The 26,110-nt window shown below is 37.7% G+C and overlaps 1 protein-coding gene across 1 annotated transcript in view; it reads left to right on the top strand.

The window, feature by feature from the left end:
* LOC115048747 (transmembrane protein 132C) overlaps positions 1 to 7,740 on the top strand; it is a 223,232-nt gene extending 215,492 nt beyond the window's left edge. Inside the window, exons 11-16 of the mRNA XM_029510471.1 lie at positions 1,339 to 1,401; positions 2,032 to 2,160; positions 3,955 to 4,083; positions 4,229 to 4,519; positions 4,670 to 4,944; positions 5,351 to 7,740. Coding sequence (XP_029366331.1) covers positions 1,339 to 1,401; positions 2,032 to 2,160; positions 3,955 to 4,083; positions 4,229 to 4,519; positions 4,670 to 4,944; positions 5,351 to 5,978 — 1,515 coding nt within the window. The 3' untranslated portion in view covers positions 5,979 to 7,740. The remainder of the gene's footprint in view (positions 1 to 1,338; positions 1,402 to 2,031; positions 2,161 to 3,954; positions 4,084 to 4,228; positions 4,520 to 4,669; positions 4,945 to 5,350) is intronic.
* The last annotated feature ends 18,370 nt before the right edge of the window (positions 7,741 to 26,110 follow it).

Below are 26,110 nucleotides of genomic sequence, written 5' to 3'. Positions count from 1 at the left end.
TTCTGTTGTGTGTGTGTTACATTGTGTCAGAGATGTGAAATGACAGCAGCAGTGTTTCAGATCTAGCATTTTCAGGCACAGAAACTACCGGGAGCAGCACAGCAGCATAGCGCTGTTGCCCCACAACAAGAAGGTTGCGGGTTTGGTTCCCAGGCCTGGGGCCTTTTTGTGTGGAGTTTGCATGTTCTCCCAGTGCCTGCGTGGGTTTCCTCCCACAGTCCAAAGACAGCATGTTTAGGTTAAGTGGTGACTCTAAATTGCCCGTAGGTGTGAGTGGTTGATCATCAATAATCATAATTGTTACCGTATCTACTCCGGGAAAGTACTCACTATTATTGTAACCCTTGAAATGGAATGTGACAGCACAAGGGAAGCGTGGTCTGCACTTCATCGTGGCCTTTTACAACAGGTATCTGCAGATACTCCAGCCTTGACCCTCTTTGTACGTCGTATACATTTTTACTGGGTGCTTCAGGAAGGGGTCACTCCTCATTCCTTGGTACAGAGATCTGCGCTCAGTGTGACTTGCTGCAAGATATGTAATAAAAATCAAGATACCAAAGTCTCCTAGTGTTATTCTCACAAGAAGGGTTTTGTGGTTTTGCCTCCGCCACAACTGGCAACCTGTCCAGGGTGACCCCGCCCTCGCCCAGTGTGAGCTGGGACTGGCTCCAGCCCACGACCTGGAAACTGATAAACGGTAGAAGATGAATGAATGAATGAAAATCACAATTTGAGTTGAAGACATGATGAAAAACATCCTGTGAAAACTACAGACAAAACTCCCTCACTGAGACTGTGTGTGCTTTGTGTCTATTTTGTGCTTCTGAACTTAAACAGATGGTGTCGATCTGTTTCCCAAAGCATGGTGGTGTTAACCAGCTTTCACTGCTCCTCCGTCAGTGTTACACACGTCACTGCCACCCTAAGGCAATAATCACTGAGACAACAAAACCTTTTGTCACGCACTCCTTATCTACAGTATTGTGGAGTTGTGTACTTGTAATTTTCTCCACCACATCTTTTTTGTAGCTTTTTTGAGGGGGAGTTTCAATACACAAACATTTTATCACCTGTCAAACAATGAACTTGTCAGTACCATGATTTCTTTCTACATGGAGTTTTGCAGTTGTGTTGCGTAGACCCAACAGACATTGAGTGTTGGAGCAGGAAGTGAACAGCTGTCACACAGTGCGCATTTTTAATGAGAGCTTTTAGGAACTTGCCTTTGGATGAAATTGTTTATGTGCATATGTAGAACAAGATTCATTTCGGTTCATAAAAATTTCACTTAATTTAAATTTGAACATCATGTCATTTTATGTGTCTCTGTTTCAGGTTCTGTCTCCGCTGTCTGACTCCATCCTTGCAGAAAAGACTGTCACCGTTTTGGATGACAAGGTGAAATAACGCACTGCTTTGTTTTACGTATTTGGGATGTAAGTCCATTTTACTGGCACTTATCATGATGGTGTGTTCATAAATCCCATCCTGTGGATGGCATCCAGTGGGACAATATTGAACTTAGTCACCTAAAAATGAATAGAAATAACATCCAAAGTGACTCAGAGAGCAAGTAAACACATGTTTATTAGAGGCGTCCCAGTGGACACTGAACCTTGGTACTGAAACTGACCATGGAAGAAGGTAATGTGATTTGGTGATTTTAAAAGATTATAAGATATGATTAAATTAAGGTCTACTTTTATACTTAGCATGTTCATAAACTGCCATTTATAAACATTGTTTGTTATACTGCGCCTTAAATTTAATTTTGCTAATGCACTATACTTAATTACTGGTTCAGCTGCTTAGTTTCCCCACTGACTTTCTGACTTTATTCATATTTCAAAATACGCTGAATTTAGTTTTTAAAAAATGTTTATCTTAATTATTTTTATAGAAATATTTTGGTACATTTTGGCAATCTTTCACTAACCTTGTCGCTTTGATAATTGCCTTTTCTTTGACTTTTTTTGTCACAAAATAGTAACAAGTAAAAGTTAAACTGAGTTTTTCGTGTTTGTCAAGGTCACCATCACTGACCTGGGAGTCCAGCTGGTTGCATCTCTGTCCCTCAGTATGACAGCAAGTCCAGGAAATTACCAAGCTATCCAGCTAACAACTACAGCTACTGACCTGCTGCACACGCCCAAGCAGGTAGCTGACAATATAGGTTCATCCAAACACACACACACACACACACACACACATTCATATCCACCCAGAGTACTTTTTTTCAGAATGCCAACACATGATAAACATAGGCAAGCACCTCACTGCCTCTGGGCTTGTATGATGCAGACACACACACAAACTGATGGCCCATTTCTTAAGCTTTTCCCATCTCTCTAAGAATACCTCCGAGGTTGCAATCATAGATTACGCTTTAAACAGTAATTCTCTGCTGTGGACATCATATCGCTGCTATCTTGTCCATAATCAGTTTCTAATTAGGAGTGTGTAACTTCCAGGGTTTAGCACTACTTGGCTACAATTACAACCATATAAGGGTCTGCAGTGTTATTTTAGTTTTTGGTTTAACTACAGTCCTGTCCTTGTGCAATTCATTCCAATTAAAATAACACAATTCTAAAATTATTTTCTTCATTTTGTAACGATGGTCAATTGAAATCACTTGTCTAATGTACATGAGCAACAAAACTATGCTTATTTATAATAAAAACTTTTCAAATAAATGGCAATTATGCCTTTTCTAATCATCTGTTCTTTTGTTCTGACACACATTACAGCACAATCACCTAGACACCATACACATTCACCAACACTCACATGCATAATGTGTTGGGACCGTGCTGGTTACCATGTTACAAGCTGTTCCTGACTCTAATCATACTGCCAAGGGTTATTTTATCACGCTATTGGAAGCTATTATCCCTCACACTCCCACAGCTTCCCATCTCCCTCACTTTTTGTTTCTTTTTTTTTTTTTTTTTTATCAAAAACAAAACTGCATGTTATAATTTCTATCTGAGGGCTAATTGGATGAGAAGCAGCTCATTAGGATGAAAATATAGAGCTGATGCTATATTTTGTTCAAATATTTTCTACATCTTGGTTCGACTGTAGGGAGAGAACAAAATGGGGTGAGAAAAAAATGAAAGAGGATAAAGGGTAAGGGGTGTGTGGGGGGTTGAGGGAGTCCAAGGAAATAACATCATCATGAAATAACAATTTGATGTGAAAGTAAAGGGAGAGAAAGAGACAAAGTCTTTTTCTTCACGTTGAAACTTAATTACTTTTGTAGGAAGGCTTTTGTGGTGTTATATACCGGCACAATATTTTCTGTGTTCTGATTAAAGAAAGCAACACATTCTATCAAGGGAAATTACTAAAGGCAGGATCACTTAATGACAGAGAAAAATACATTCTTTGCCCAATCGCTTTTTTTCGAGGAGAGCTGCTGCTATAGGAAGACAAATGAACATTTTCCCCACTGTGCCTTTGACCTCATTGTGTTGGAAGACATGGTCCATGGAGAAAGACAGAATGTCCCTCTAAGAAGACCAATTTAGTATATTAACAGGTTAACAAATATTCCCAATGAGTGCAGATCCAAGAGAAACATTTCAAGTAATGCACTGCACTTATACTAGACCTTTTAAACTTCAGTCCACTAAGTCTATAATTGACTTAAAAAAACCACACAAAAAATAAACAATGACTGCAACCGCATAATAAGTGATGATGATTGGCTAAGAGAGTAAAATTTCATGGTAAGCCAATCAGAAGCAGAGCTAAGCGAGTGTTCGCACACAAACCACAAACACACAGAAATGACAAGGACACATGCAGCAATGGTGATTAAAAAAATTCAAAGGTAGCATTTGGAAGTGCAGACATTACACTGTTTTAAGTATAAATTACTTACTTTGACTCTGTGATCTAGTTTTATATTTGTATTGATTTGTTTTGTTTTTTTTTCTCATTCAGGAAGCTGTGATCAGTGCATGGATACAATACAGTGACGGTTCAGTGACTCCACTTGACATCTATGATTCCAAGGACTTCCTCCTCTCAGCTGTCTCATTGGATGAGAGTGTCATCTCCATAACCAATCAGGTACAAGCAGCTTGCTTGATTAGTGCAAAATGATATCTTACTGTGAAAATTTTACAGAATGTAGAAAATAAACATTTGCAGATTGTCATAACTCGATCAAAGGCCCATGTGTCTGTAAATGTTAATATTACCTCTTTTTTATTAGGAACAGCACTGGCCAAATGTTGTAGCAGAAGGCGAGGGCCAAGGTCCAATGGTTCGTGTGGAGATGGTCATCTCTGAGACCTGTCAGAAGTCCAAAAGGAAGAGTGTGCTGGCCTCTGGAGTTGGCAATGTGTTTGTGAAGTTTGGTGCAAAGAGTGAGGAAAGAGGTGAAGCAGGTAGAGGTGGACAGGAAGATGGGCTGGACAACAGCACTAGTGAACACAGAACAAAGGATGGAGAGTGGAAGTCCAACAGTGCTGCAGCAGATCGAGAAGAGGGAGCCATGAGGAAGGTGAGGAGAAAAAAAATGAATGAATGGTAACTGTGCAGGGTTGAAGGGGAAAATCAAACCAGATAAATCTCTGGCGTGATTTAACAAAAAGAAAATAACATTAACACTGTGACAAATAAAGTCCAGCTTAAATGAATGTTATCTCACCAGGTAAGCACGACAACGAAGAGCACAGTCACCCATCGTGCTTCAGGTGGTAAAGCTGCCAGTGGTGGTAGCAGCAGCAGCCGAGGCAGCGGCCCCGGCCAAGGAGGAGATTACAGCAGCTACCCAGCTGAAGTGGAAGTACCAGGGACCGGGGACAGTGAGCTGACTCACACTACAAGAGGCCTGTCGGACCTAGAGATTGGGATGTACGCCCTTCTGGGAGTATTCTGTCTGGCAATACTAGTCTTCCTCATCAACTGTGTCAGCTTTGCCTTCAGGTAAAACTTTCCAAATACTGAAAAGCCTTCAAAATTGAAAGGCTTTCACCCATTTACACCATAGCTGAGTGTGGAATATTAAGTCATATCAAAATCTTTTAATTGTGGTCCAAATGTATATTTCATGTAGGTTTGACCAAAAGAGGACAATTTTACACAACAAAGCTTATTTTTTGTCAGATCAATGTTTTTGTTTAAGCTCGTTCATAAGATTGAATAAATTTAAACTTTTTAACTTTTTAAAGCATGATCAAAATCATTAAATTGTCTTTCTGCAAATATGTCTGCAAGTGAATGACTTTCTGCTTTTAAATTAAGTGATGTCTGTTGTAAATATGAAAGAAGCCTGAAGTCACACATGTTCAAAAGTGCTCTTGAGTACTAAATTATCGGTCTTTGCTTGCAGGTATCGTCACAAGCAAGTCCCCGTTCTGGAGACAGGGGGAAACATGAACCATGCCCACGACTGGGTGTGGCTTGGTAATGAAGCCGACCTGCTAGCTGACCATTCTGACCAGTGTCAGGGTGGTCTACCAGATGAGTGCACCACCATCATTGACAGGAATGAAGGAGGGTACGAGGAGAACAAGTACTTGCTAAATGGGGCTGGTAACACCTTGGTGATGGGCATGGGCACAGGCATGGGCACTATTAGTGGGAGCAGTGGCACAAGTGGACACCGAGGCATCACCCACGGACAAACCTTACCACGTTCCGTCCCAGAACCACATCAGTGCCTTTCAGCAATTACTACTGGTGGCAAAGATACCACTGGTCGAATGGAGCATTTGAATAATTCCCCCCGAGCCACGGCTGCCGCTGCAGTTGCAGCTGCCAAACGTAAACGTGTCAAGTTTACGTCCTTTGCCACTGTTCTTCCCAATGAAAATTCGGGTGGGGGTGGCTCGTATACCAACTCCTCAGTCCTGGTAACCAACGGGAGCGAGGATGACATCAAGTGGGTGTGTCAGGATATGGACCTGGGGCAATCTGAAATCAGAACCTACATGGAGAGACTACAAGACAATCTGTGACTGATGGGAACAAGACTAAGAAATGGAGGGGCAGAGGATGAATGCAGGCGGGGGAGAATGGACAATTAGTATAATTCACCTGTAATGCCTTTGCAGTGGATGAAGGGAGGGAAAATGAGATGAATATAAGACCAGCAAAAGGGGCATAAAGTGTGGCAAAGATATTAAACAGGGGATGCTTTTTTTAGCTCCTCTTGGGCTATGGAAAGCATACTGTCATCACTAGCTCACACTGAAATCAATGGTAGCAAACAATAAACATTACAAGTTGATTTTATATTATTTATTCTGAAAATGTTAGCATTAAAATTAATAATAAAATCACAATTTGTCATGAATGTTATTTTTAGTGTAACAGTAAAGGATTGAAATATACAGCAAATTCGGGGTATGTTATTGGATAAACATTATTAAGCCACTATACATTTAGACAAGGACTTCATGTCCTGACTTGTCTTCTGTGTCTTCTGTACTTATTGCCAGTATTCACTGTTGATTGATTATCAAGAGATCTTGTATTAAAATGCAAACCAACTCTGCTTACAATATGTTCCTATTCTAACCCATGACCGATCTCCATTTGGCATAGCTCATGAGTAAAATCTGGGAATATATATTTTTATATATATATCTCATATTCCAAGTACACAAAATACAAATTTGGGTATTTTACAGCCCATCTAGGACTGCACTCAAATAGAATGTGTAAAGAGCTGGAAAATGATATGTCACACAAAAGACTGTTTCTCCCTTGGATCCAAGACAGAGGCATTTAATATTGCACAATTACAAACACGAAAGGACATTAGCCATATTTGAGGCTTTCTCCCTGTATTCAGAACCAATCCTATCATCCCCTGGCCCCATCTCCGTGTCTGACTGGACAGCAGTAGAAACTTTGTGAACTAAAGTACACAGTGAAATGCTGTGAAATACTGTCTGTAAACTGTAAATGGGACAGACCGAGGAGACTCATATAAAAAGGACGCTGCCTGGGCTTCGCAAAGCCCAAAGGAACACTCAGTACTGAGGGTTATTTAAAATAGAAACCATGTAGGTTTCAAAACAGACCAGAGTACCCACAGTGTTATACATGGAGCTAACAGGATATTCTGAATGGCATTACAATACAAATGATAATGGAGTGTCTCTTGAATAACGGATAGATATGGGTTCATGAAACATGTTATCGTAACATGTCATATATATTTTTTTCTTTTTGCTTTCTTTGTCCTTTTTGATAAATAGAATGTTTTGTAATGTTTTTTCTTCTGATTGTTTTCCTGATTTGGGAAGAATTAACTGTAGCTTTTTGGTTCAAAGATTTATTAAGATTTTAAGGATATATGAGTCTTCTTATTCTTTTTTTTCCTCTAGAGATCTATTTATTTAAATTAACATTTGAGAGGGTGAGGATGGAATGAAAGGCCAAGGGCAAAGACTGAAAACTGAAGACCTGCTGGCGAATGATAGCACATACAGGAAGAGGGTACATAAATGGAAGGAGACGGAACAGGCAGAGGTTGCCTCACCTTCGTTAAGCTCAGGTGACGAGTCATGAAGAACTGACAATTTAAAAAAAAAAAGAGAGATCTGTAAGATTGTCAAGACTGCAATATTTATTTATAAATGTGTTCCTGTTTCAGAGTACACTGTATGTTGTAAATAAATAAACATGCTTCAAAGTGCTTGTGAATAAGATTGCAGGTCACTAGGCAACAATATGGTGATATTTTGTACATTTTAAGGTGCAAATCTGGTACACAATACTATCTACCACCACAATGTGAAAGTGATTATTATTGGTTCATTTTTCTAAAGATGTTTCTGTCTTTGTTGGAAGTATTGAATGAGTTCTTGTCTTTGTACAGGGTAGGAATCAGTTTACCTCCATAATGAGATGTTAAAAATGGAGGCAATCCATCTTGTATCACACTCAAAATTGCTTCAGGAGAGTGAATCAGGAAGATCCATTTCAGCAAAAAGAATAAATCAAATGTGAAAACTTTTACCAGGGGGCAAGTCCAAGTGAAATCAAAAGCAGAATCTGGATGATTGCTGAAACTAAGCATCACTGTTATCATTCATTTGTTAAACAAGTAACATCCTAAAAGATACACATTGTAATCATTACCCGTATAGCTGGGTCTGAGAAAAATAAGCAAGGATAGCAAGAGAAGAGACTTTGGATAGATGAATAACCTGCAACTCTGAAATGGGGAACTATATGGGCTATACAGCCTCGACCAAAGCAATAGATATTTTTGGCTGACGATGGGGACAATACTGTATTTTCTGAGCAAGCAGACATTACTTCATCTTGCCTATTCTGACGTAGCAACAAGACTGGTGTGAAAGGTGAATTCAAACAGGTACAAATTTAATAGCCTCTCAAGGTTTTAGTGTAGCAATGTTCTCAGATGAAAAACCTTATCACTCTTAACATGTTAGAACTGTGAGTTTAATTATACTTTATGGCCTGTGAGATCTGATGTATCATTTTAAAATTGTATGGATGTCAACTTAAAAAAAAAAAAAAAAAAATTACAAAATTAGTTTTGAGATATTCTTTTGCAGACGTTTCAGCTTTTGTTTGATACGATAGGAGGTCCAACCAACTGTACATAGTCACTGTGGAAGGGCTGCAACTTAATGCTTGCTTAAACTACTGCTGAACCTTGGCACAGTTCCCAAGAGGAATTGTTTTAAGAGCATACACATTTAGCTTCTTTACCACTGTCAGAGGGTTGTTTGTTTGCAACTAAATAGTAAAGGTTTGTGTCTAAATTCGTGCTAATTTCGTTTCTCTTCATACCTTCTGGCAATATGTCTTTTACAGAGTTCTCCTCATATTTAACTAGTTTGCCATTTAAATATTTAACCAGCGCGGGTGCTGGTACGACGTCCCCACAACAGAAGGCAGTAGTTAACTGGTCAAAAAATATCATTAGTTTAAACTTTCAATAAACATTTGTATTATTTCAAACCTTATTTTACCAATGTAAAAGGCTTTTATATGAATATAACTGGTTTTGCAACAAATCTGGATAGACTCAGCTTTGTTGCACTATATACACTCAGTAGGGATTGTTTCCATTAAGCATCTGGATATATTGTTCTGCCATGTATTCAGATATTATCATAGTTTTGAATAATTAGCCACTGTCCATCCTCCATCCAGCAGTTATACAGCTTATTGTTTGAGGGCTGCAGGCAGGCTTTAATCCATCCCACCTAAAACAGAGATAAAGGTAATCCCAGACAGGTTGCCAGTCTATGACATGACTCAAGTCTTCTCTCACACCCTGTCTTGCAATAACACTCTAGTGAAGTGACTAGACTACCTAGGAAACACACACTAACCAGATAAATTGTCTTCTTGCAAATCCATGAACCATTTTTCTCTCAAACTGTTCCCAGATGAAGCCAATGCACAGCAGTAGTTCACCAGGGAAGCAGGAAACAGCATGGAATTTCTACAGTGGTGTCAACTGACGGTGCCAAGAAACCACCAGATCACGAAAATAAAATATATACTCTTGTAAGAAAAGTACTCACATTCTTTAAATGGTGTATGGTTGTTATGTCGTTATAATGAGATGAAGATGTGAACAGCAGTTGAACGTGCTACAGGTAGAAGAGGTGCTAGAGGACACGAATCGTAAAGGTTTTTTTTTTTTGTTTAATTTCTATTTCTTTTGCTATTGTCATTGTTCGAATACGGTTCATGGAGACCAATAAAGACCCGTAACCAAAAACTAAAAGCTTGATCATTTGTCTTATAACACTTCACTAATCACAACAGTAATATATGTAATGAAATATGTAATGAAATCTCGTGCTGTCATTGAACGATAGTCAAATATGTCATCACTGCATGCCTGTCTTACAACAGCGCTTATCGCATTGCAACTGATTTACACTGATGGAGTTTCCAAACCAATGCCACCTTGCAGCAGCTGTACTGCAATATGAAAAGTTATTTTCATGACTGAGTTTCGAGTTACAGTATTTGTCTTTGGATTTCACATAACACAACATTATTGCCTGTTTTGCCGAAGGTGCTACCAACCTCTTACAAATGAATTGACGACTATACCTCATGGTATAACTGATCCTTGGCGATCCCTTGCTAAATTTGTCTGGGCTTTAATTATCAAGTGTCTGTGAGCTGCCGCTTAGAGGCCCAGAGGGAGTTGTGATGATGGAGAGAGGCATTTACATCAAAAGTTAATTAAGATAATGCTTTGTAGCCAACTAGATTGCCATGAATAAGTATGAAACTAGATATCCATGATAAAGTTTACATTTGATCTTAAGTGCCTCTATCACCATGTGGCATACAGCCCACCATCTCACAAAGTGCGTAAAGAAAACCTGTCTTATGCAAAAGGAAGGAATGAGTCTTTTGTGACTGGCACAAATCTTCATCTCCAGTGCATCGCAGCTGATGGGTTGTGGTCAGTCAATTGGTTTGACCAATTCTAAATGAATACATGGAGAATGCAACGACGTTGACTATAGCATGTATATTCTTTTCAGTCTCATGAACTTTGACTTTGTACAAAGCTGTGTTAAGATTGCCACTTAATAGAGTTGCTGCGTACAAAGGCATGATGTGACTGAATGTAGCTTGACTCAGTGCTGTTGATGGCATTCATCTACAGCACTGACTGAATTTATAGCCTAGAGGCATATGAAAGGCTTGTCCTGTTGGTGAGGAAACATGTGAAAAGTGGGTTTTGACAACCAGATAAAATGTATGCGCATGTGCAAAAATTGTGTATTTTTTGATGTTGAATTGGTCAGTCACAACCGTGTGACTCAGAGTCCACAGTTTGTCAGAAGGCTCTGCTCTGCTCTTATAAAATGGTTCGAATATAGATAAATAATTCCAAATAGCAAGGGGAAATTATCACAGCATGGGCAAATATAGGGCAAATATAAATTATACAATGTCTCAATCTAGTCCTCATCTTTTATTCAATTTAGAATTATCCTTATACTCTTGTGGATGTATATGATGCGTATGGACTCAGCTAATCTTCTTACTCGCAGTTTTTTAGACAATTATAATCTTTGTATGAGAAAAATCATCATAATTCAAATGTTGAATAACGTAAGATTTTCGGAAAATTTCTAAATCCATCTACATATATTTTATTGTGAGCATTCTATGGGTTTTTATTTTTTAGATTTTTTTTTTACAAACAAAAATTAGCTAAATAAATTAAAAATGTACCACTTGTTCATCTTTCTGATAAAGCCACTTGACTGGTTAAACAAATAAAATAAAGACTAATGAGATTCATTTTCCTAACACCACAGACAGAATAATTACATTTTCTTTTATTTATGTTGCTTACCTCTTTACCTTTTTCCCCTCAAGACTTTTGCCCTGTTTGATTTACATCTATTCAATTTTATCTTCTTCTTTCCTACTTCGGTCAACTACACACAGGTTGTGAGTCTGTTGATTGAACTGCGGAGTATTTTCCTCGGTAAAAATAAAAACGTAAAAAAAAAAACAACCTGCTGACGACAAAAATCCGATAAGGCGGAACTTCGTTGCGACACGTGACGTGACGGCGCGAGGCCGCTCCGGGCCCAAACCGGAGCGTTAGCCGGTGATTGTGTTAGCTGCCGCGGACAAAGTGCTGTGGACGAGCAAACGGACATTACGGACATAAATTAGATAGAAGGCAGGAAGCCGGTGGAGCTCCTCCACCTGACGGAGGAAGGTGAGTCTGTCTGCTGCTGTGTTGTCATTGTTGTGGGCCGTTTTAAGCTGTTGTGTTGTCATTGTTGTGGGTCGTTTTAAGCTGTTGTGTTGGCGCTGCCGCAGGTGTTAAAGTTTGTTCTGGCCGTGCTTGGTGACTGAATACAGACTTCATGCTTCAGTGTGTGTTTGAAGATGCAGGAGAGGCTTTTTCTTTCCATATTCATTTTTTTTCTCTTCTGTTTATTTTAAATTTTTAAGACTTGAATGGCACAAAAGTTGACTAATTTCCACTTTTTATAGAGTTTTACATAATGTCAGGGTCACATGGCAGAGAAGCCTGAGACCAGGAACCAGTCTGGTTAATGGACGTCACAGGAAGAAAGATATGATTTTAGCCACAAAAGTAACAAAAAGTACTAATGAACTTCAACGTCATTGTTTTACATCTGTCAAATCAAAAGCTCTCGCTTCAATCAAGTGTTCGTTTGGGGCAAACAATAGTAAAACAATCTTCTGTGGCTGAGATACACAGTTAGACTGGCAACTCACGCTCTGCAGCATTGATACTACTGCTTTCTGTATCTACACCCTTTCTCTGGCTCTAACATGTGTGCCTTTTCTGCTTTTTCAAATGCATAACCTTTTTGTGGCCATAGAAAATATAATTTGGGGTTTTCAGTCCGTCTCCTTTTCTTGATACCTGAGGAATCTATTCAAGGAATGTTTTTCAATTTATGCATAAATATTCAAGGATGTGCTGGTCTCATTTTGGTGGTCCATGTCTCTGTGATGGGTGATTTTTTTTTTTTTTTTTTTTTTTTTTTTTTAATAAAAAAATCCTAAAATGGTAAAACTTCTTGTTAACCTTAGCCATCTGCTCATCAGGTGAACAAGAGTTGTCTCAAGTCAAGCTTTTTGCATTTAAAATTTGTATTGAATGTACTGTATATTCATATCTGCATTCTAATGAGTGCTAAAGCAAATCTCTATATTAATAAATCAAATAAATTTTATTTTAGATTATTTACATCCAAATCTCTATATTAATAAATCAAATACATTTTATTTTAGATTTACATCCAAATCTCTATATTAATAAATAAAATAGATTAATTGCTTTTGTATTCTTTACATCCAAAGCCCTATTGTTACAGATGTTTGGATGTGAACATGTTCTCACATTTAGTTCTTTTTTCTCTCACCCAACTAGTCTCAGGTTTGGGGACTTGACTCTCCTTGTGTGACTCTGTTCAACACACAGAGTGGCAAACAGATGCCACATCAGTCAATCAATTTTAAACTTCAGTTAGAATGCAGCTATTGAGAGGAGCCAGTCTCACGAGGAAAAACTAGAGAAGTAAAGTTAGTTTATTAGTTATTTATTTCGCTTATTACTCTTTGAGTATTAAGGGTCAGACAGAACCGTGGGCCATTTCTCCAAATATCACACCATTTTTCCTCTGTCACACTAGACAAAACTGATGTTTGAATGCTTCTGTGCACGTGTTGTGCTTAGGAGTGCATTTGTATCTTTACTTTCTTTTCTATCCATATGCGAACCAAAATATTCTAACTGTAGAAGACACAAATTGAGAAGATTTTATGGTGAAACAACTTTACTATGTCAGTTAAAGAAGAGTTGGAGTACAGTTATTTATTTGGCATAAGGACGGTGTTTTAATCAATATTAAATTAATAGTAATTATTATAATACTTTTACACCTATGTGTAGTGTCATTTTCTGTGTTACAATTGAGGTATTTATAAGTTGTTTGTATGCACAGGTCAGTATTTATGTTAACTGTCTCTGTCTGCATTTTTGTGTGTGTTTGCGGGTGTAAGAGAGGATGAAATTGTGTGCATGCATGAAATGGGGAGACTGTTGCTGTTATTATATAATGATACAGATATTTTAGAAGCAGCCCAGTAATGACTGTATTACCTTCACCCTGCCAAAATAGAGACATAGTGTTTTTGTCCATTAAGGTAAATACACCTTGTACACTTTGTTTTATGCTTTCAGGGTTCACCAACGCATATAGACACAAAGAAACGCAGGCACTAAACTCAATAAGACTGTAATAAACACCTTTTATCATGTTGGAAAGGCAAACCTCACCAAGACCTTTGATAGCCCATCTCTTAAAAAAAAAAAAAGAAAAAACCCAAAACAACCCACCTTGAAATGGCACAGAGTTTGTGTCCCCTCATGCCTCATGTTACAGAATTGTGTACATATGGATGTGCTATTATGCGTACAAATAAAACACATGAATTTGCTTGTTTTCACAATAAAGGTTTACTGTTGATGTCACAGTTTTTATTTATTAATCAAAAGTTGATTTTACTGAAATAGTGGAGTTAGCTGCTAATGGCCTTTTTTTAATTTTATTGGCTATTGTAATTTATTTTAACCAGGTAACTAGGTTTTTGCAGCTTTTCAGCTGCTTTTGCTTTTACTTATTCTTGCTGCTTTTTATGGAAATTGGGAAGAAGCTTTGGGTGCAGTTACTATAACAGTCACTATCTATACAGCTGTTTAAACCGACATGGATTTGATGAGACTTTCAGATTCCAAATGTCTCTAAATGAAGCAAATCCTTTTAATATAATTGTAGCAAGTGACACGTGCATTGTTGATTGTTTTTCCCTGCTTTCATGCGCTGAACTGTGTCCCTCCTCCTCCTTTGCACACACACTTTCCTTCTGACTGTCCATACAGGCAAACACAACCTCATCTACTTCCTATTTGGCAGACTGTCTTTCAGACTCCTCTCTCTGTGACCACATATCTTTGACTCGGCCTTGCTCTCTCTCACATTCTCTCTCTCCGTCTGTCACTTGCTGATGCACATACAGTATTCCACTCCAGTTTAGCACTCCTTTCCATTAACATGTGTTTTGTCCGTCCCTGCAGGCTCAGCTCTGCTACCCTAGTTGATTTACAGCTCTTATCAAATACATATTGCCAAGCGAGTGAGACGTGCAACCTTTCATTTGCACGCCACTGCCCTGCAAATTCGACACGCTACATTAACAAGAAAAATGACTGCTGCTATGCATGGAGAGGGAGAGAGAGAGGGAGAGAGAGAGAGGGAGAGAGAGAGAGGGAGAGAGAGAGGGGGAGAGAGAGAGATGGAGAGAGAGAGAGAGTTTAAACTTTTCCCTCTGTGTGGCTGAAAGCAAAGGAGACGGTGTATCTTTGAAGTTGTGTAATTTATGGCTGCAAGTACGTTTGAGTGTAATTGAGGGAGTGTGTGTTTTTGAAGGAGAGCATAAGGCCAAAGAAGCTATACAGTCTGGGTGTCCTGAGTGCCTACTGAGGGATGCTGGTGGAGCCTTGAGTGTGGAAAATTAAAGTTAATAGAAGTCCTGTGTAAACTGATGTGGGTGCAGTCCAAAAGTACAAAGTGCTCCCATGTGTCAGTTTTTACTGGTACATTCATCAAAATTATAAAATAATTGAATCAAAACAACTTCTTAATATATTCACCCTACAAAATGTTGGTTTTGAATTTCTTGATTTCAGAGTAAAGGGTTAGGGTTAGAAATTATCTTTAAAATATTAAATCATTTTTTATGTTATGAGAAAGTGCTGAAACCAACTGCATTTGTTACATAATGTGGAGTTTTGGGATTTGGCACACAGGGGTTAATGGGCAAATGACCCAGCTACTGACACAACGATAAGAGTGAATGAGGGACGGGTTCAGATATAAAATGAGTGTGTATGGTTAAACACAATATGATTATACTTGATTATGTGTGTGTCCTACAAGAAGCCATCTGTGTTTGGGGGTATTTAGTCCCTTAAGGCTTTGTTGGCTTTGGTTTGGAAGTCTAGAGTGACTACAGTGAGAATGTAATTAATTCTGTAACAGAAAATTCCTACCTTTTTTTGATGGTTAAAAATGAATAAATATAGACTCGAAAATGACTTTTTTTCATATAACCATAAACTTTGCGTATACAATTCCTGATTCTGGCAGTAATAGAGTCCATTCCCAGCATCTACTCAGGTCATATTTACCATTTTAATTGTCCCTTTTTCATAAATGTTTTGGTATAGCCTCTCATCCATTTCATTAACCTTTCCATTTGCACTGGGTGTTTTCCCAGTCGATGGAAGATTATAGTTTCCCTGTTTTTTGACATTAGGATTAGTTGATCAGGCATGGTAATTGTAACTGGTATGTTCTGATTGGTGTCTGACTGAAAAAAATGTATGCTGTGCTGTAACTGAAGTGTCAGGGAAAGCATAATTATTTGCAAATTGGTTTGCAAATGTTATTTTTATCCTCAATTGATATCGCCTGGTCAGAATATTATTTTTCCTTTTATCTTGCCCACACAACATGCTTGCAATTAGCCTTACAGATTTTTTTCAGCTTTTGTTTTGAATTATTATTTAACTATATTACTATTATGTTTTGAGAGACTTCCATAAGAGTTCAGAGTTCTTATCTTACAGATTGATGTGCCCTCTAACATTTATATACAGATACAACCAGTCTGTGGTGACTGAGCAACATTTCAAACAAGCCCACCAGCAGCAGTTTTAATGTCAATGAAAATTTCTTTCTATTTTTCCTGTATTTCTTTGTGTTTGGTAGTTGAAATACAAATTTCCCAATGGCAGACTTGCTGCTTGTTGTAAAAGAAAGCATTGACTCTAAAGGTCACAAGAAATTGTGAGCTCCTTGTGAGTGCAATAGGAAGCTGACTTAGCCTGCTATGCCTGTCCATCCTTTTTTAATTGATGAATGACGAGTCAGGGAGGTCATTGTAACACATTAGCTTTGCTTTCAAGCACACTACCTATTGTATGAATACTCCCGTGACTTTAACCCTACACTGTTAGACATTTTCCAAAAAGAAAAAAAGAGACAGTAAACAACTGGCAGCAGGGTTGCCATTGTGTTACTGTAAAATTAATGTCTTTTTACTGTCACTGTAAATGAAAAATACAAAATGAACAGGTTTTTAAAATTACTTTCACAGTATTTTACAATTAAATGACAATTTACTTTGTATTATTTACATATATTTTAATAAACCATTTTTAAAACCTAAATACTTACTGGTTATACACAGGGATAGTCATATGATTACACAAGATTAAAGGCACTTATGTTAAGAAAAACATTAATGGACCTCACTTATTCTAGGCTTCACAAAATCAGTTTGAACCTGGCTACAAGCACCAAAGGAAAACTATAACAAAATCCTTTGTGAATGAAGAACATAATCACTGATTTTAATCTTGCAATAAAGTGCAATAAATAAATCTTATTGCACAAAACTTTTTATTTAAAAGTAAAGTTGAAAACCTCACATGCAGAACAATTGCATCTTAAATGAGTCCTGACAAAAACCCAAGACAGAGCCTTCTCTCTCAAAATGCCTTTACTTTTTGTTGAAAATAGTGCAATAAAAGACACTTACTCAAACTAACAATATAGCGAAAAAATATGATAGTGTTTAGCAAATTAAACCAGATTACCAGAACAAATAGTTCACTTGCCCTGTATCTTGTAACATCTGAATATACCAAATATACTTTACTGGTATATCCATGGTACAAATAAAACAGAGTGTTAAATAAAAAGAAATGCTTTGCACATATGTCAAAACGAGAGAGAGAGAGAGGGGCTTCAAATTAACTTATATTGCAACTTCTCACATAGAAAACTAACATTTGTGCCCCTCATTCCCTCTTATCATAATAAAAAAATGTCTCAAGCCATGAACTAACACCTCAGCCAACCATAACATTTCAACCTGAAACATTGAAACTTTGTGTAGTTTCAGAAATGGAACACAACAACACAAAACAAATACAAGGTGTAAGAAAAAGATGTCAACAGTAAAACGATGACTGAGAGAATAAAGCATATCAGAGAGAGAGAGAGAGAAGAAAAGTGGGATTCAGACTACTCTGTAAGGGTGAGAGATGAAGGAAAAAAGTGGGTGACATTTAGAGGGAGAAGCAGAGAGAATTATAAGATTGAGACAAACTGGTGTTTCGACAAATATATTAGTAATGGGATTGAGTAACGTCACCATCTCAAATGGTCTCCTGAACACCACATGTGGGCTGACTGTTGTAGTCTTTTTCTTTGTGACTTTGTCTGTTTTCTTGGATTCGACTTTGCCTCGTCCAGTTTTGGTGCCTCTCTTGGGGTTTATGCCAACAAAACACCTGAAAAATGATAGTGTTCAGTGTTTAAAAATCAAGTTGTTGAAATCTGATTAACAACACAACTTTTTTAGCTAGTTGTTAAATCCTTCCAGCATGATGTGCAGCCTGATGTGCACATGTTGTAATCATCAATGCAAAGAAAATTAAACATTTTCAGTAGCTACAGATTTTCTTTAGTATTAACAGTAAAGCACTATATTTTATAAAAACAGGTTAATACTGTTGAAATCATGCTGTAAATTTACAGCAGTTTGTTACAGTGTAATCCTTTTAGGATGACTGTTATGTTCAGGCATTTAGTGGGTAAGGTTAGTCCGGGTTTGCAGAGAATTGATGCACAGTACGTCATTTTCCTTCTGAGGGTCTGTTCAACGGTTTTCATGATTTAGCCGTCAACTCCGAAGTCATACGTGGACAGGCTGAGTGCTCTGAGCGTTTTTTTACTTTGTAATTTTCAAACAATGACACATACAAACGTGGTGCCCACTTTAATTTATGGCCCATTTATTGCTGAGTGACCTTTCTGAGGTGTGTGGTGATCCACAACTCATACTGAGCTAACAGATGTTCCCAAGCCTTTTTTTTTTTTAAATTCTCTCTCACAGACATATACATACACACACACAGAGCCTCTTAGCATGTTCACAGCTCATAGTGTTAATATACTGTGACATTAATCACTTACACCAACATTTTTCAAATATACAATACAATAGACGGAGATGCATACGTCATACAAAGACAACAAAATTGCAGACTGTGTCAGTGCTATAGTAACTAATGGCCTCATTACTACTGGCATACAGACACACACACTGAAATGTTTGCGGAAAGAAACACAGAATATTATGCACCTTGCAACAGATTCTCCAAATCTGGGTGTATGCACACACACAAAGCTATTTTTCTGCAATTTAATCCACTAGCTCACCACCTGGATTTGACAAGTATATTAACACACAAAATGAGGATAGGGGTTGGATTGCAAGGTGAGGTGCACAACAATTTCTATACAGCTTGCACACAAACCAAACGCATGCAATATACAAGACATACAAGAAGAAAATGCCAGAAGATCAAATGAGGCACAGAAAACAACAGTTTGGCAGAAACGGAACTGCAAAGTCCTGACCTTAACCTGCAAATCACCTTGAGATAATGTATGTTATGATTTGGTAGTTAGCAAATCAAACTGACTTGAACCTCATCTGCCAGGAACACACTGGTGATCTTCTTTCAATCCAACCATAGCGTTTCGATAATATATTTAATACATTGATTCAAAGATTTTTGCATCAAAATGCTGTCATTTTTCAAGCCAAAAGGACAGTGTCAAGAGTTGTTTTGTGTAGATTTAAAAATGCCTCACTCTGCAGAGCATGCATCATTGAGGTCAGCGATGGGGTTAACATCATTCCTTAGAAGAAACCAAAGATGAGAACAGATAAAAATTTCATATGAAGTAGTTCATGGTCAAATTCCTCAAATCTAAAAGTGTACTCCCAGTACCTTCACAAAACTAAAGCTTATAAAGATTTGACAGCGTTTTGTCATGTGCCAGGACAAATATCAGAGTTTGGCAATACTCTACTGAGCCAATTTGTCAAGGAACTGGACATTGAGGACTCAGACTGGGCAATGAGTTGGCCAGAAGGAAATGCAGTTGGCTTTTGGACATGATGCCATGTGACTGGAATACATTTGACTGATTTTTATTTATTTATTGATTTTCATGATGATTTTGTATTAAGTTGTATGAAGGAGAAAAAAACTTTTAGTACTTCTGCATACAGCTGTTAGAAAGTTATAAGTGTGTGTGGTGTGCTTGTGACAGAATACTCCTGAGCTAAAGAAATAAAGCTCTACTGTCAGGACTTGCCTCAAGTTGTGTTCAGTTTGACAGTGGCAGTTTGGACAGCTTTAATTCCTGAATACTCTATCAGGTACACAGCAATTGCTTATTGTCAACAAAGTGTTTCAAGGAGGAATAATCTAAATTAATTTATTAAATTAATATAATGAGACTATTCCCTTGTGGGTAGCATGGCAGCATACTGGTTAGCACTGTTGTCCACAACAAGAAGGTTGTGGGTTTGATTCCTGGGCCTGGGGCCTTTATGTCTGGATTCTCCCTGTGTTTGAATAGGAGGGTTTCCGCTGGAGTACCCAGGGCTTCCCACTGTCCAAAAACATGTATGTTTAGGTTAAGTGGTGACTCTAAATTGTCTGAGTGGGAGTTAATTTCTGTCTGTCTCTGTATGTTGGCCCTGTGACAGACTGGTGACCTGTTCAGGGTGTACCCCGCCCTCGCCCAGTGTGAGCTGGAATTGGAAACGGTCACCAACCACTATGTCTCTGTGCTGCCCAGCGGAGTAGCACTTGTTTTGGTCTTTTTATTCTTTTTCATAAAGAACAGAAAAATTGAACACCAAGCTGACATACCTTTCATTTTTACAGCTGCATTGTATCTGTTTATGTTTTACTTTGTGAATTTTGTAATATGCAAATTTACCCACTGGAGTTGGTGATATCTTATTGTGTGTATTAGTGTTGATGTGTTTCTTTCGTCAGTGCATGCTGGTCTTTCTGTCCACATTTGTGTGTCTATTTGTGTTTGCACCCTTATATCTATGGTAGTCGTACAAATAGTTGATACAAATTACAGCCTAGCATCAGCTTTCTAACTGTGTGTTGTCCCTACATGAACGTTCTTGGTGAAGGCTACTTTTCTTTGCTTCACTTGGATGTTTCTCCACACTCCTTGTTTGTTCTCTGTCTCATCTCCCCTTCAGGTTTGCTCTGTCTTGATACTGTAGGCCTTATTTAAATTCACAGCCAGGCGAAATCCCTGGGAGCCATGCAGTCACCCAGCATCCTTTGACTGAAACAACCATCCTAGCTCTCAAGTTTTGGCTCAGCTCTTGCAGTCTCATCCCCCTTTGTCTCTCTTTTGCTTAATACATTACTGACAGTAACTCAGGCATAAACTTGCTACATAAAAAAAGGCCAACGTATGTAATAGTAAGGAGTTTCCTATTTGGCCTCAAATAGCATACATAACTCTCCTGTCAAAAAAAAAACAAAAAAAAAAAACCCAAACAAACAAACTGAAAAATACATACTGTACTGTTGCATTTCAAACTAGTTATTTTTGCCTCTTAGAAATTATATATATGCAGCCAATGTCCAACAGCAAATATGCTTTGACGAAAACGTAATGCCCTCGTAATGAGGAAATGTTGTTAATTAGTGTATCTGGCAAGTTGCAAAAAAAAAAAAGAAAAACAAGGAAAAAAAGAGAGTTGCACTGGAGAGCTCAATTCCATCAAAATGGAAATGAGCTCAGCAATGGGCAGTAATCAACCATTTGGACCATTGGGCTGTTTTTTTTTTTTCTTTTTAATATTTGGATTTCAACCGTGTTGCACTTATGTCCTCAATGTGGTGCATTTCCTGTAAATTCATTAGGGATCTGATTTGTAGTGTTTGCCAGCTACTGAAAAACCTTAAGGGAGATTGTTAAGGTCTTGTGTGGCCCCTTCCTGCCCTACTTTTTGCCTCTTTCACTCTACCGTCCTTGCTCTTCCTGTCAGAGTTCTTCATTCTTTATTTCAATCTCTCTTATCTGACAATAGTGGGAACAGTTATTTTTAAAGTTTGTGTTTTTTAGTTTTTGAGATGTTGCGTTAAATGCACATTCTGCATCTGTTTCTCTTTCACAGTAATTGACTTTGTGCATTATAGCCTTGAAGATGAAGGGAGGAAAACAACAATATTGGCATTAAATGTTCAATAAGAAAGCTAAAGGAGTGAACAGCTTTGGAATATTTTTTTTTTTTTTGCACTGCTTAATGCATGTATGTTTTCAGTACTTGCCTGAGAATATGGCTTTATGTTGGCTCTTCCTCTCTTCTCCTTTAAGTGTTTTGTTTATGATTCAGACTTAGCTTTAAAGTTCAGATTAGGTCTCTTTCTCCATCCCCCACTTGCTTAACACAAGATTTGAGTACAGTTTAACATGGGAACAGCCTTGAGCTTTTGCTGAGTGTGAGAAGATGTCAGCAACATTATCAGCCACGTCAATGTATATTTAATGAATTTGTTGTTGATCTGCTGAAACATAGAAATTAGTTTGAAACATCAGAACACTCTGAATGCATTCAGTTCTCCAAAAATGCCTTTATTTCTTTAGAAAAAATCCAAAATGGTATAATACTACGGTGAATAAGATAAACAAATCACTATCTGTATCAGACTGCTTATACTGTGTACTGCTCCCATTAACATGCTGCTGGGAAATTTTCATAATATATTGAATGTACAAAATGTTAAGTGTATATACATTTACAGGTGTATATGCTATCACAATTATTGTATAATCATACATTCGCCACACTGCCGCCATAAATGCTCCATTCTAGTGTTGGCACTCTCAGCTGACATAGGACCAGAGCATGCATAAAGATTCTATAATATCAACTAAATCTTCTCTGCAGTCTTTGTACATAAGTTTTAAACTGCAGTTTTCACAATAAAAAGGCCACTTGGGACCTGTAATCTTACATTAATCCAGGTTGCTCTTAGCTGCTGTCTTGTGTGTGTCCATCTGCTTCTGCTCCTCTTTTCCAAAACTGCAAGACCCAGAAACACCAGTGACAGTAAAATTATGGTGCAGTAATTGCAGTGGTGCTGGTTTTGGTCCTGGGATACCATCTGTCTCCAAGCAGCCAAACTACTTTTCAGAAAGCAACCACTGGAACTGATTTACCTCTGAAATTATTTGAGGCAGCCACTCTCTGCCTCCTTCTTTTCAGTTTGGTCACGTCTTTCTTTCTCTTTCATTTCATCATATATATTTAGATAGATATATTTATTACATATGTATGTATATGCATATATAGTTTTTTTTTTTTTTTTTTTTTTGCATCTTGTCTTTTTTAATATGGATTTAGAGTTATTCTTTTTCTCTGTTTATACACCATCACTCTGACTCTGTCTGTTTTTTAAAATGTGAATGTCAGGCTGTGGCTTTGCTATTGAATAAGTGGTAAAATTAGTTTACAGCTCTATTATAGTGACTCAGACTGAGCTCGCTCTAACGTCAACTAATTAAGTTGTAGATAGGATGCATCAATTCTAGGTATAAAACCATTCTGACATTAAAACTGTTTGTGTTTTCAGGGAAGGTTATAAAACTACCAGATTGTGTGTGTGAAGTTTGAATAACAGGTGAATGAAGATTTGTGTGTGCTTTTTGTTCGTGTGGACATATGAGATATTTGTATTAGGATATGCATATTCATTGATAAAAGGTTATAATGATGGATATATGTGGACTAATATAAAACAGATGGACCGTATTTGAAATTTGTATTAGTGGTGAAGATTGTGGTTTCTCTTTCAGGGGGGTTTGTTGGGTTCCATTTACGGAGACAGCCATGCTTACAAATTGCTTGATGATGTTTTGCTGCAGCCGAGGCGATACCTACAGAGGAGTTGAAAAGAATTTGGAAATAAAAAAAAAAAAAAATTAATAAGAAAAGGTTAAAGTGGATTGAATGGGGGGGGTCAGGCGGTTGAGTGTGTAGTGTGAGTGATTGTCTCTGTATGTTGGCCCTGCGACAGACTGGCAACCTGTCCAGGGTGTACCTTGCCCTCGCCCAATGTGAGCTGGGATTGGCACCAGCAACCCCCGCTACCTGCAAACTGAAAAACGTTCGAAGAGTTATAGTGGTCTGCCAGGTGTCGATTTTTTTTTTTTTTTTTTTTTAAGAGAAGTGACATCACTTTTTCTTTTCTTCCTTGTCAACTCCCCTTTCAGAATGATTCCTTAAATCACCAGATCAAAGCAAGAACATCTTAAACTTTTTTTGGGGTGGGGGAGCTATAGACGGTTGAGCAAAGAAAAAATTTCTAACCTAAATTGCTTATCCTTAGTAAAACATTTCTGTGTGTTTTAGGTTTATGATGAAAGCAAATAAAGAAGACAAGCTGTTTCCTTTTCTGAGAATGAGAATGGCATACTGGTGATATCCAAATGATGAGAGTGGAGAACACGTGGATGTATCTGTTGGCCCTGCATTGCTCTAATTTTCTCATGTAGTAGAACAATATACAATTTCAGCAATCAAATGGTAGCGATATAAATATGTGGATAAAATTGTGCTTTTTTTGTTATTTAGTTGCAGCCAAGAAAATAACTCAGCCTTTCCCTTCTTTTATACAACTGCTGTACTTATCTTGTTTTCTGCATTATGTCAATAGAACAGTTTTGTTTTCTTCACTCTTGGTTCTTATGCATTAACAGCAGGGCAAGCCAGCTTTCAACACTGCAGGCTGGAGAGACCTGAGTACTGAGTAATTACATTGCACCAAGTATTACAGATTCTTCTACTCAAGGGACCTTTGTAGGTCTGTATTGTACACCCAAGATGACCAAAACCTGCCTTCCAGGTATGCTTTCATGTTCAAAGGTTTGAGCCAAAGTATCAGTAAGCCGAACAAAAAAATACAGCTGTCCCACCTGCCCAGACTCAAGGAAAATTACAATTGATAAAGCCTTATTTCTTACTTACAAAGTTTTGGCAACCAGTGATTATAAACGTAGTTGCTGACATTTGGCAAATTCAGTGCGCAAGCTTTCTCTCTGCATATTGAAACCAATTAGTTTAACAATAGAAGCCAAAAAGTTGTGTTTTCATGTTGATATGCTCCATTATCTGACCTTAGACCTTGTGGATAGGGGTAGGGTTATTCGATCTGCATGGAGATTGTTGTGTTTGCTCCTGATCATTTGCTGCGAGCTGTATTTCTGCACTACATATGATTGAATGATTACTGTATTTTTCGCACTATAAGGCTCGCTTAAAATCCTTAAATTTTCTCAAAAATTGGCAGTGTGCCTTATGTATGAATTCTTCTTGTGCTTACTGACCTCGAACCAATTTTATGTGGTACACTGTGCTCAAAATCTGTCAAAATGTTTTAGTGCGACTTTCTAAGTGACGAAGCAGTGCCGCTTGATGGATTGTAGGAGCATTCCCAGGTGACACGGGGACGTTGTATTAATGTTGGTCCTTGGTCGGATATGGGCTGCAACGTCAGACAACGTTACATAACTAATTATGTAGTGCAAGTACAACTTACCTGACTGTTTTGGTTTGCTTTATATATATTTTATCACGCGCCTTATGTATGAAAAGAGACCCATTCATTAATTTTGCGCCTTATAATGCGGTGCACCTTATGGTCTGCAAAATATGGTATGTGACCTATGCTGATCTTTGAGGGGTTGGGCTGTGAACAGCATGAGTTCTCTTTGTTGGCTATGCCCAGGTCTGACCTATGAGTAGAAACACTTCTGTATTTTTTAAACTTATGTAACAATGCTGAAATAATTTCCAATTATTAGATCTTTATTATATCTTTTATTTTCTTATTCAAGAAGCATCCCAGACAAAGCGCAAATAAATACTGGGCAGTGAAAAACAGCAAAAAATAAAAAAAATACACCAACAGTAACTGAACCTGAAGAACCTTACTGCATTAAAGCAGAGAAAAATTAACACCAGTAATAGCACCACAGAAAATAAGTGCACACCAATCAAAATGCCATTTGTGATATCAAAGTAAAAATGGAACATGAGAATTCAGTTGAATGGGAACACAAAGAACCAAGTGAACATAATAAGAATTACAAGTCTGTCCATGGCAAATTATTTACTCATCCATCCTCTACGTCAAATCAATGCCCACCGTCCTGCATTGCCTTTGCTTCGAGGAAGTATTTTTTTTTTTTTTTTTTTTTTTTAATTGTTTCGCCGCAATTAAAATGCCAAAGTCAATCATACTTTTCAGACCATCGTTCCAGGTCACATCTCACCTCCCCCATTCTAACTAACCAGGTGTAACCTACAAAATGAATAGAATTATTAGGCTAAGTTGTTTGATTTGTGAGTGGGAGTTATTTATCTCTAGTGAGAGAGACGAAATGTACCCCCGTGCCCCACAATTTGAGAAATGCTGCTTTAGTTTAACTAGCTGAAATACATTTCACTGCCATCTTGGGAAACTGGGAAACTTCTAAAGTGTGATTTATTTATTTATTTATTTATTTCTTCAACTGCAGCTGTTTTCCTGCAAATGAAATCTGTTTGAATTAATACAGGTTCAGTTTGAAGTCAGACAGGACAGCTAAATAGATTTTTT

The sequence above is a fragment of the Echeneis naucrates genome, chromosome 9 (assembly GCF_900963305.1).
Source record: "Echeneis naucrates chromosome 9, fEcheNa1.1, whole genome shotgun sequence".
Classification (NCBI taxonomy): domain Eukaryota; kingdom Metazoa; phylum Chordata; class Actinopteri; order Carangiformes; family Echeneidae; genus Echeneis; species Echeneis naucrates.
The sequence above is the reverse complement of the archived record's forward strand: the minus strand, read 5'-3'. Positions and strand labels throughout refer to the sequence as shown.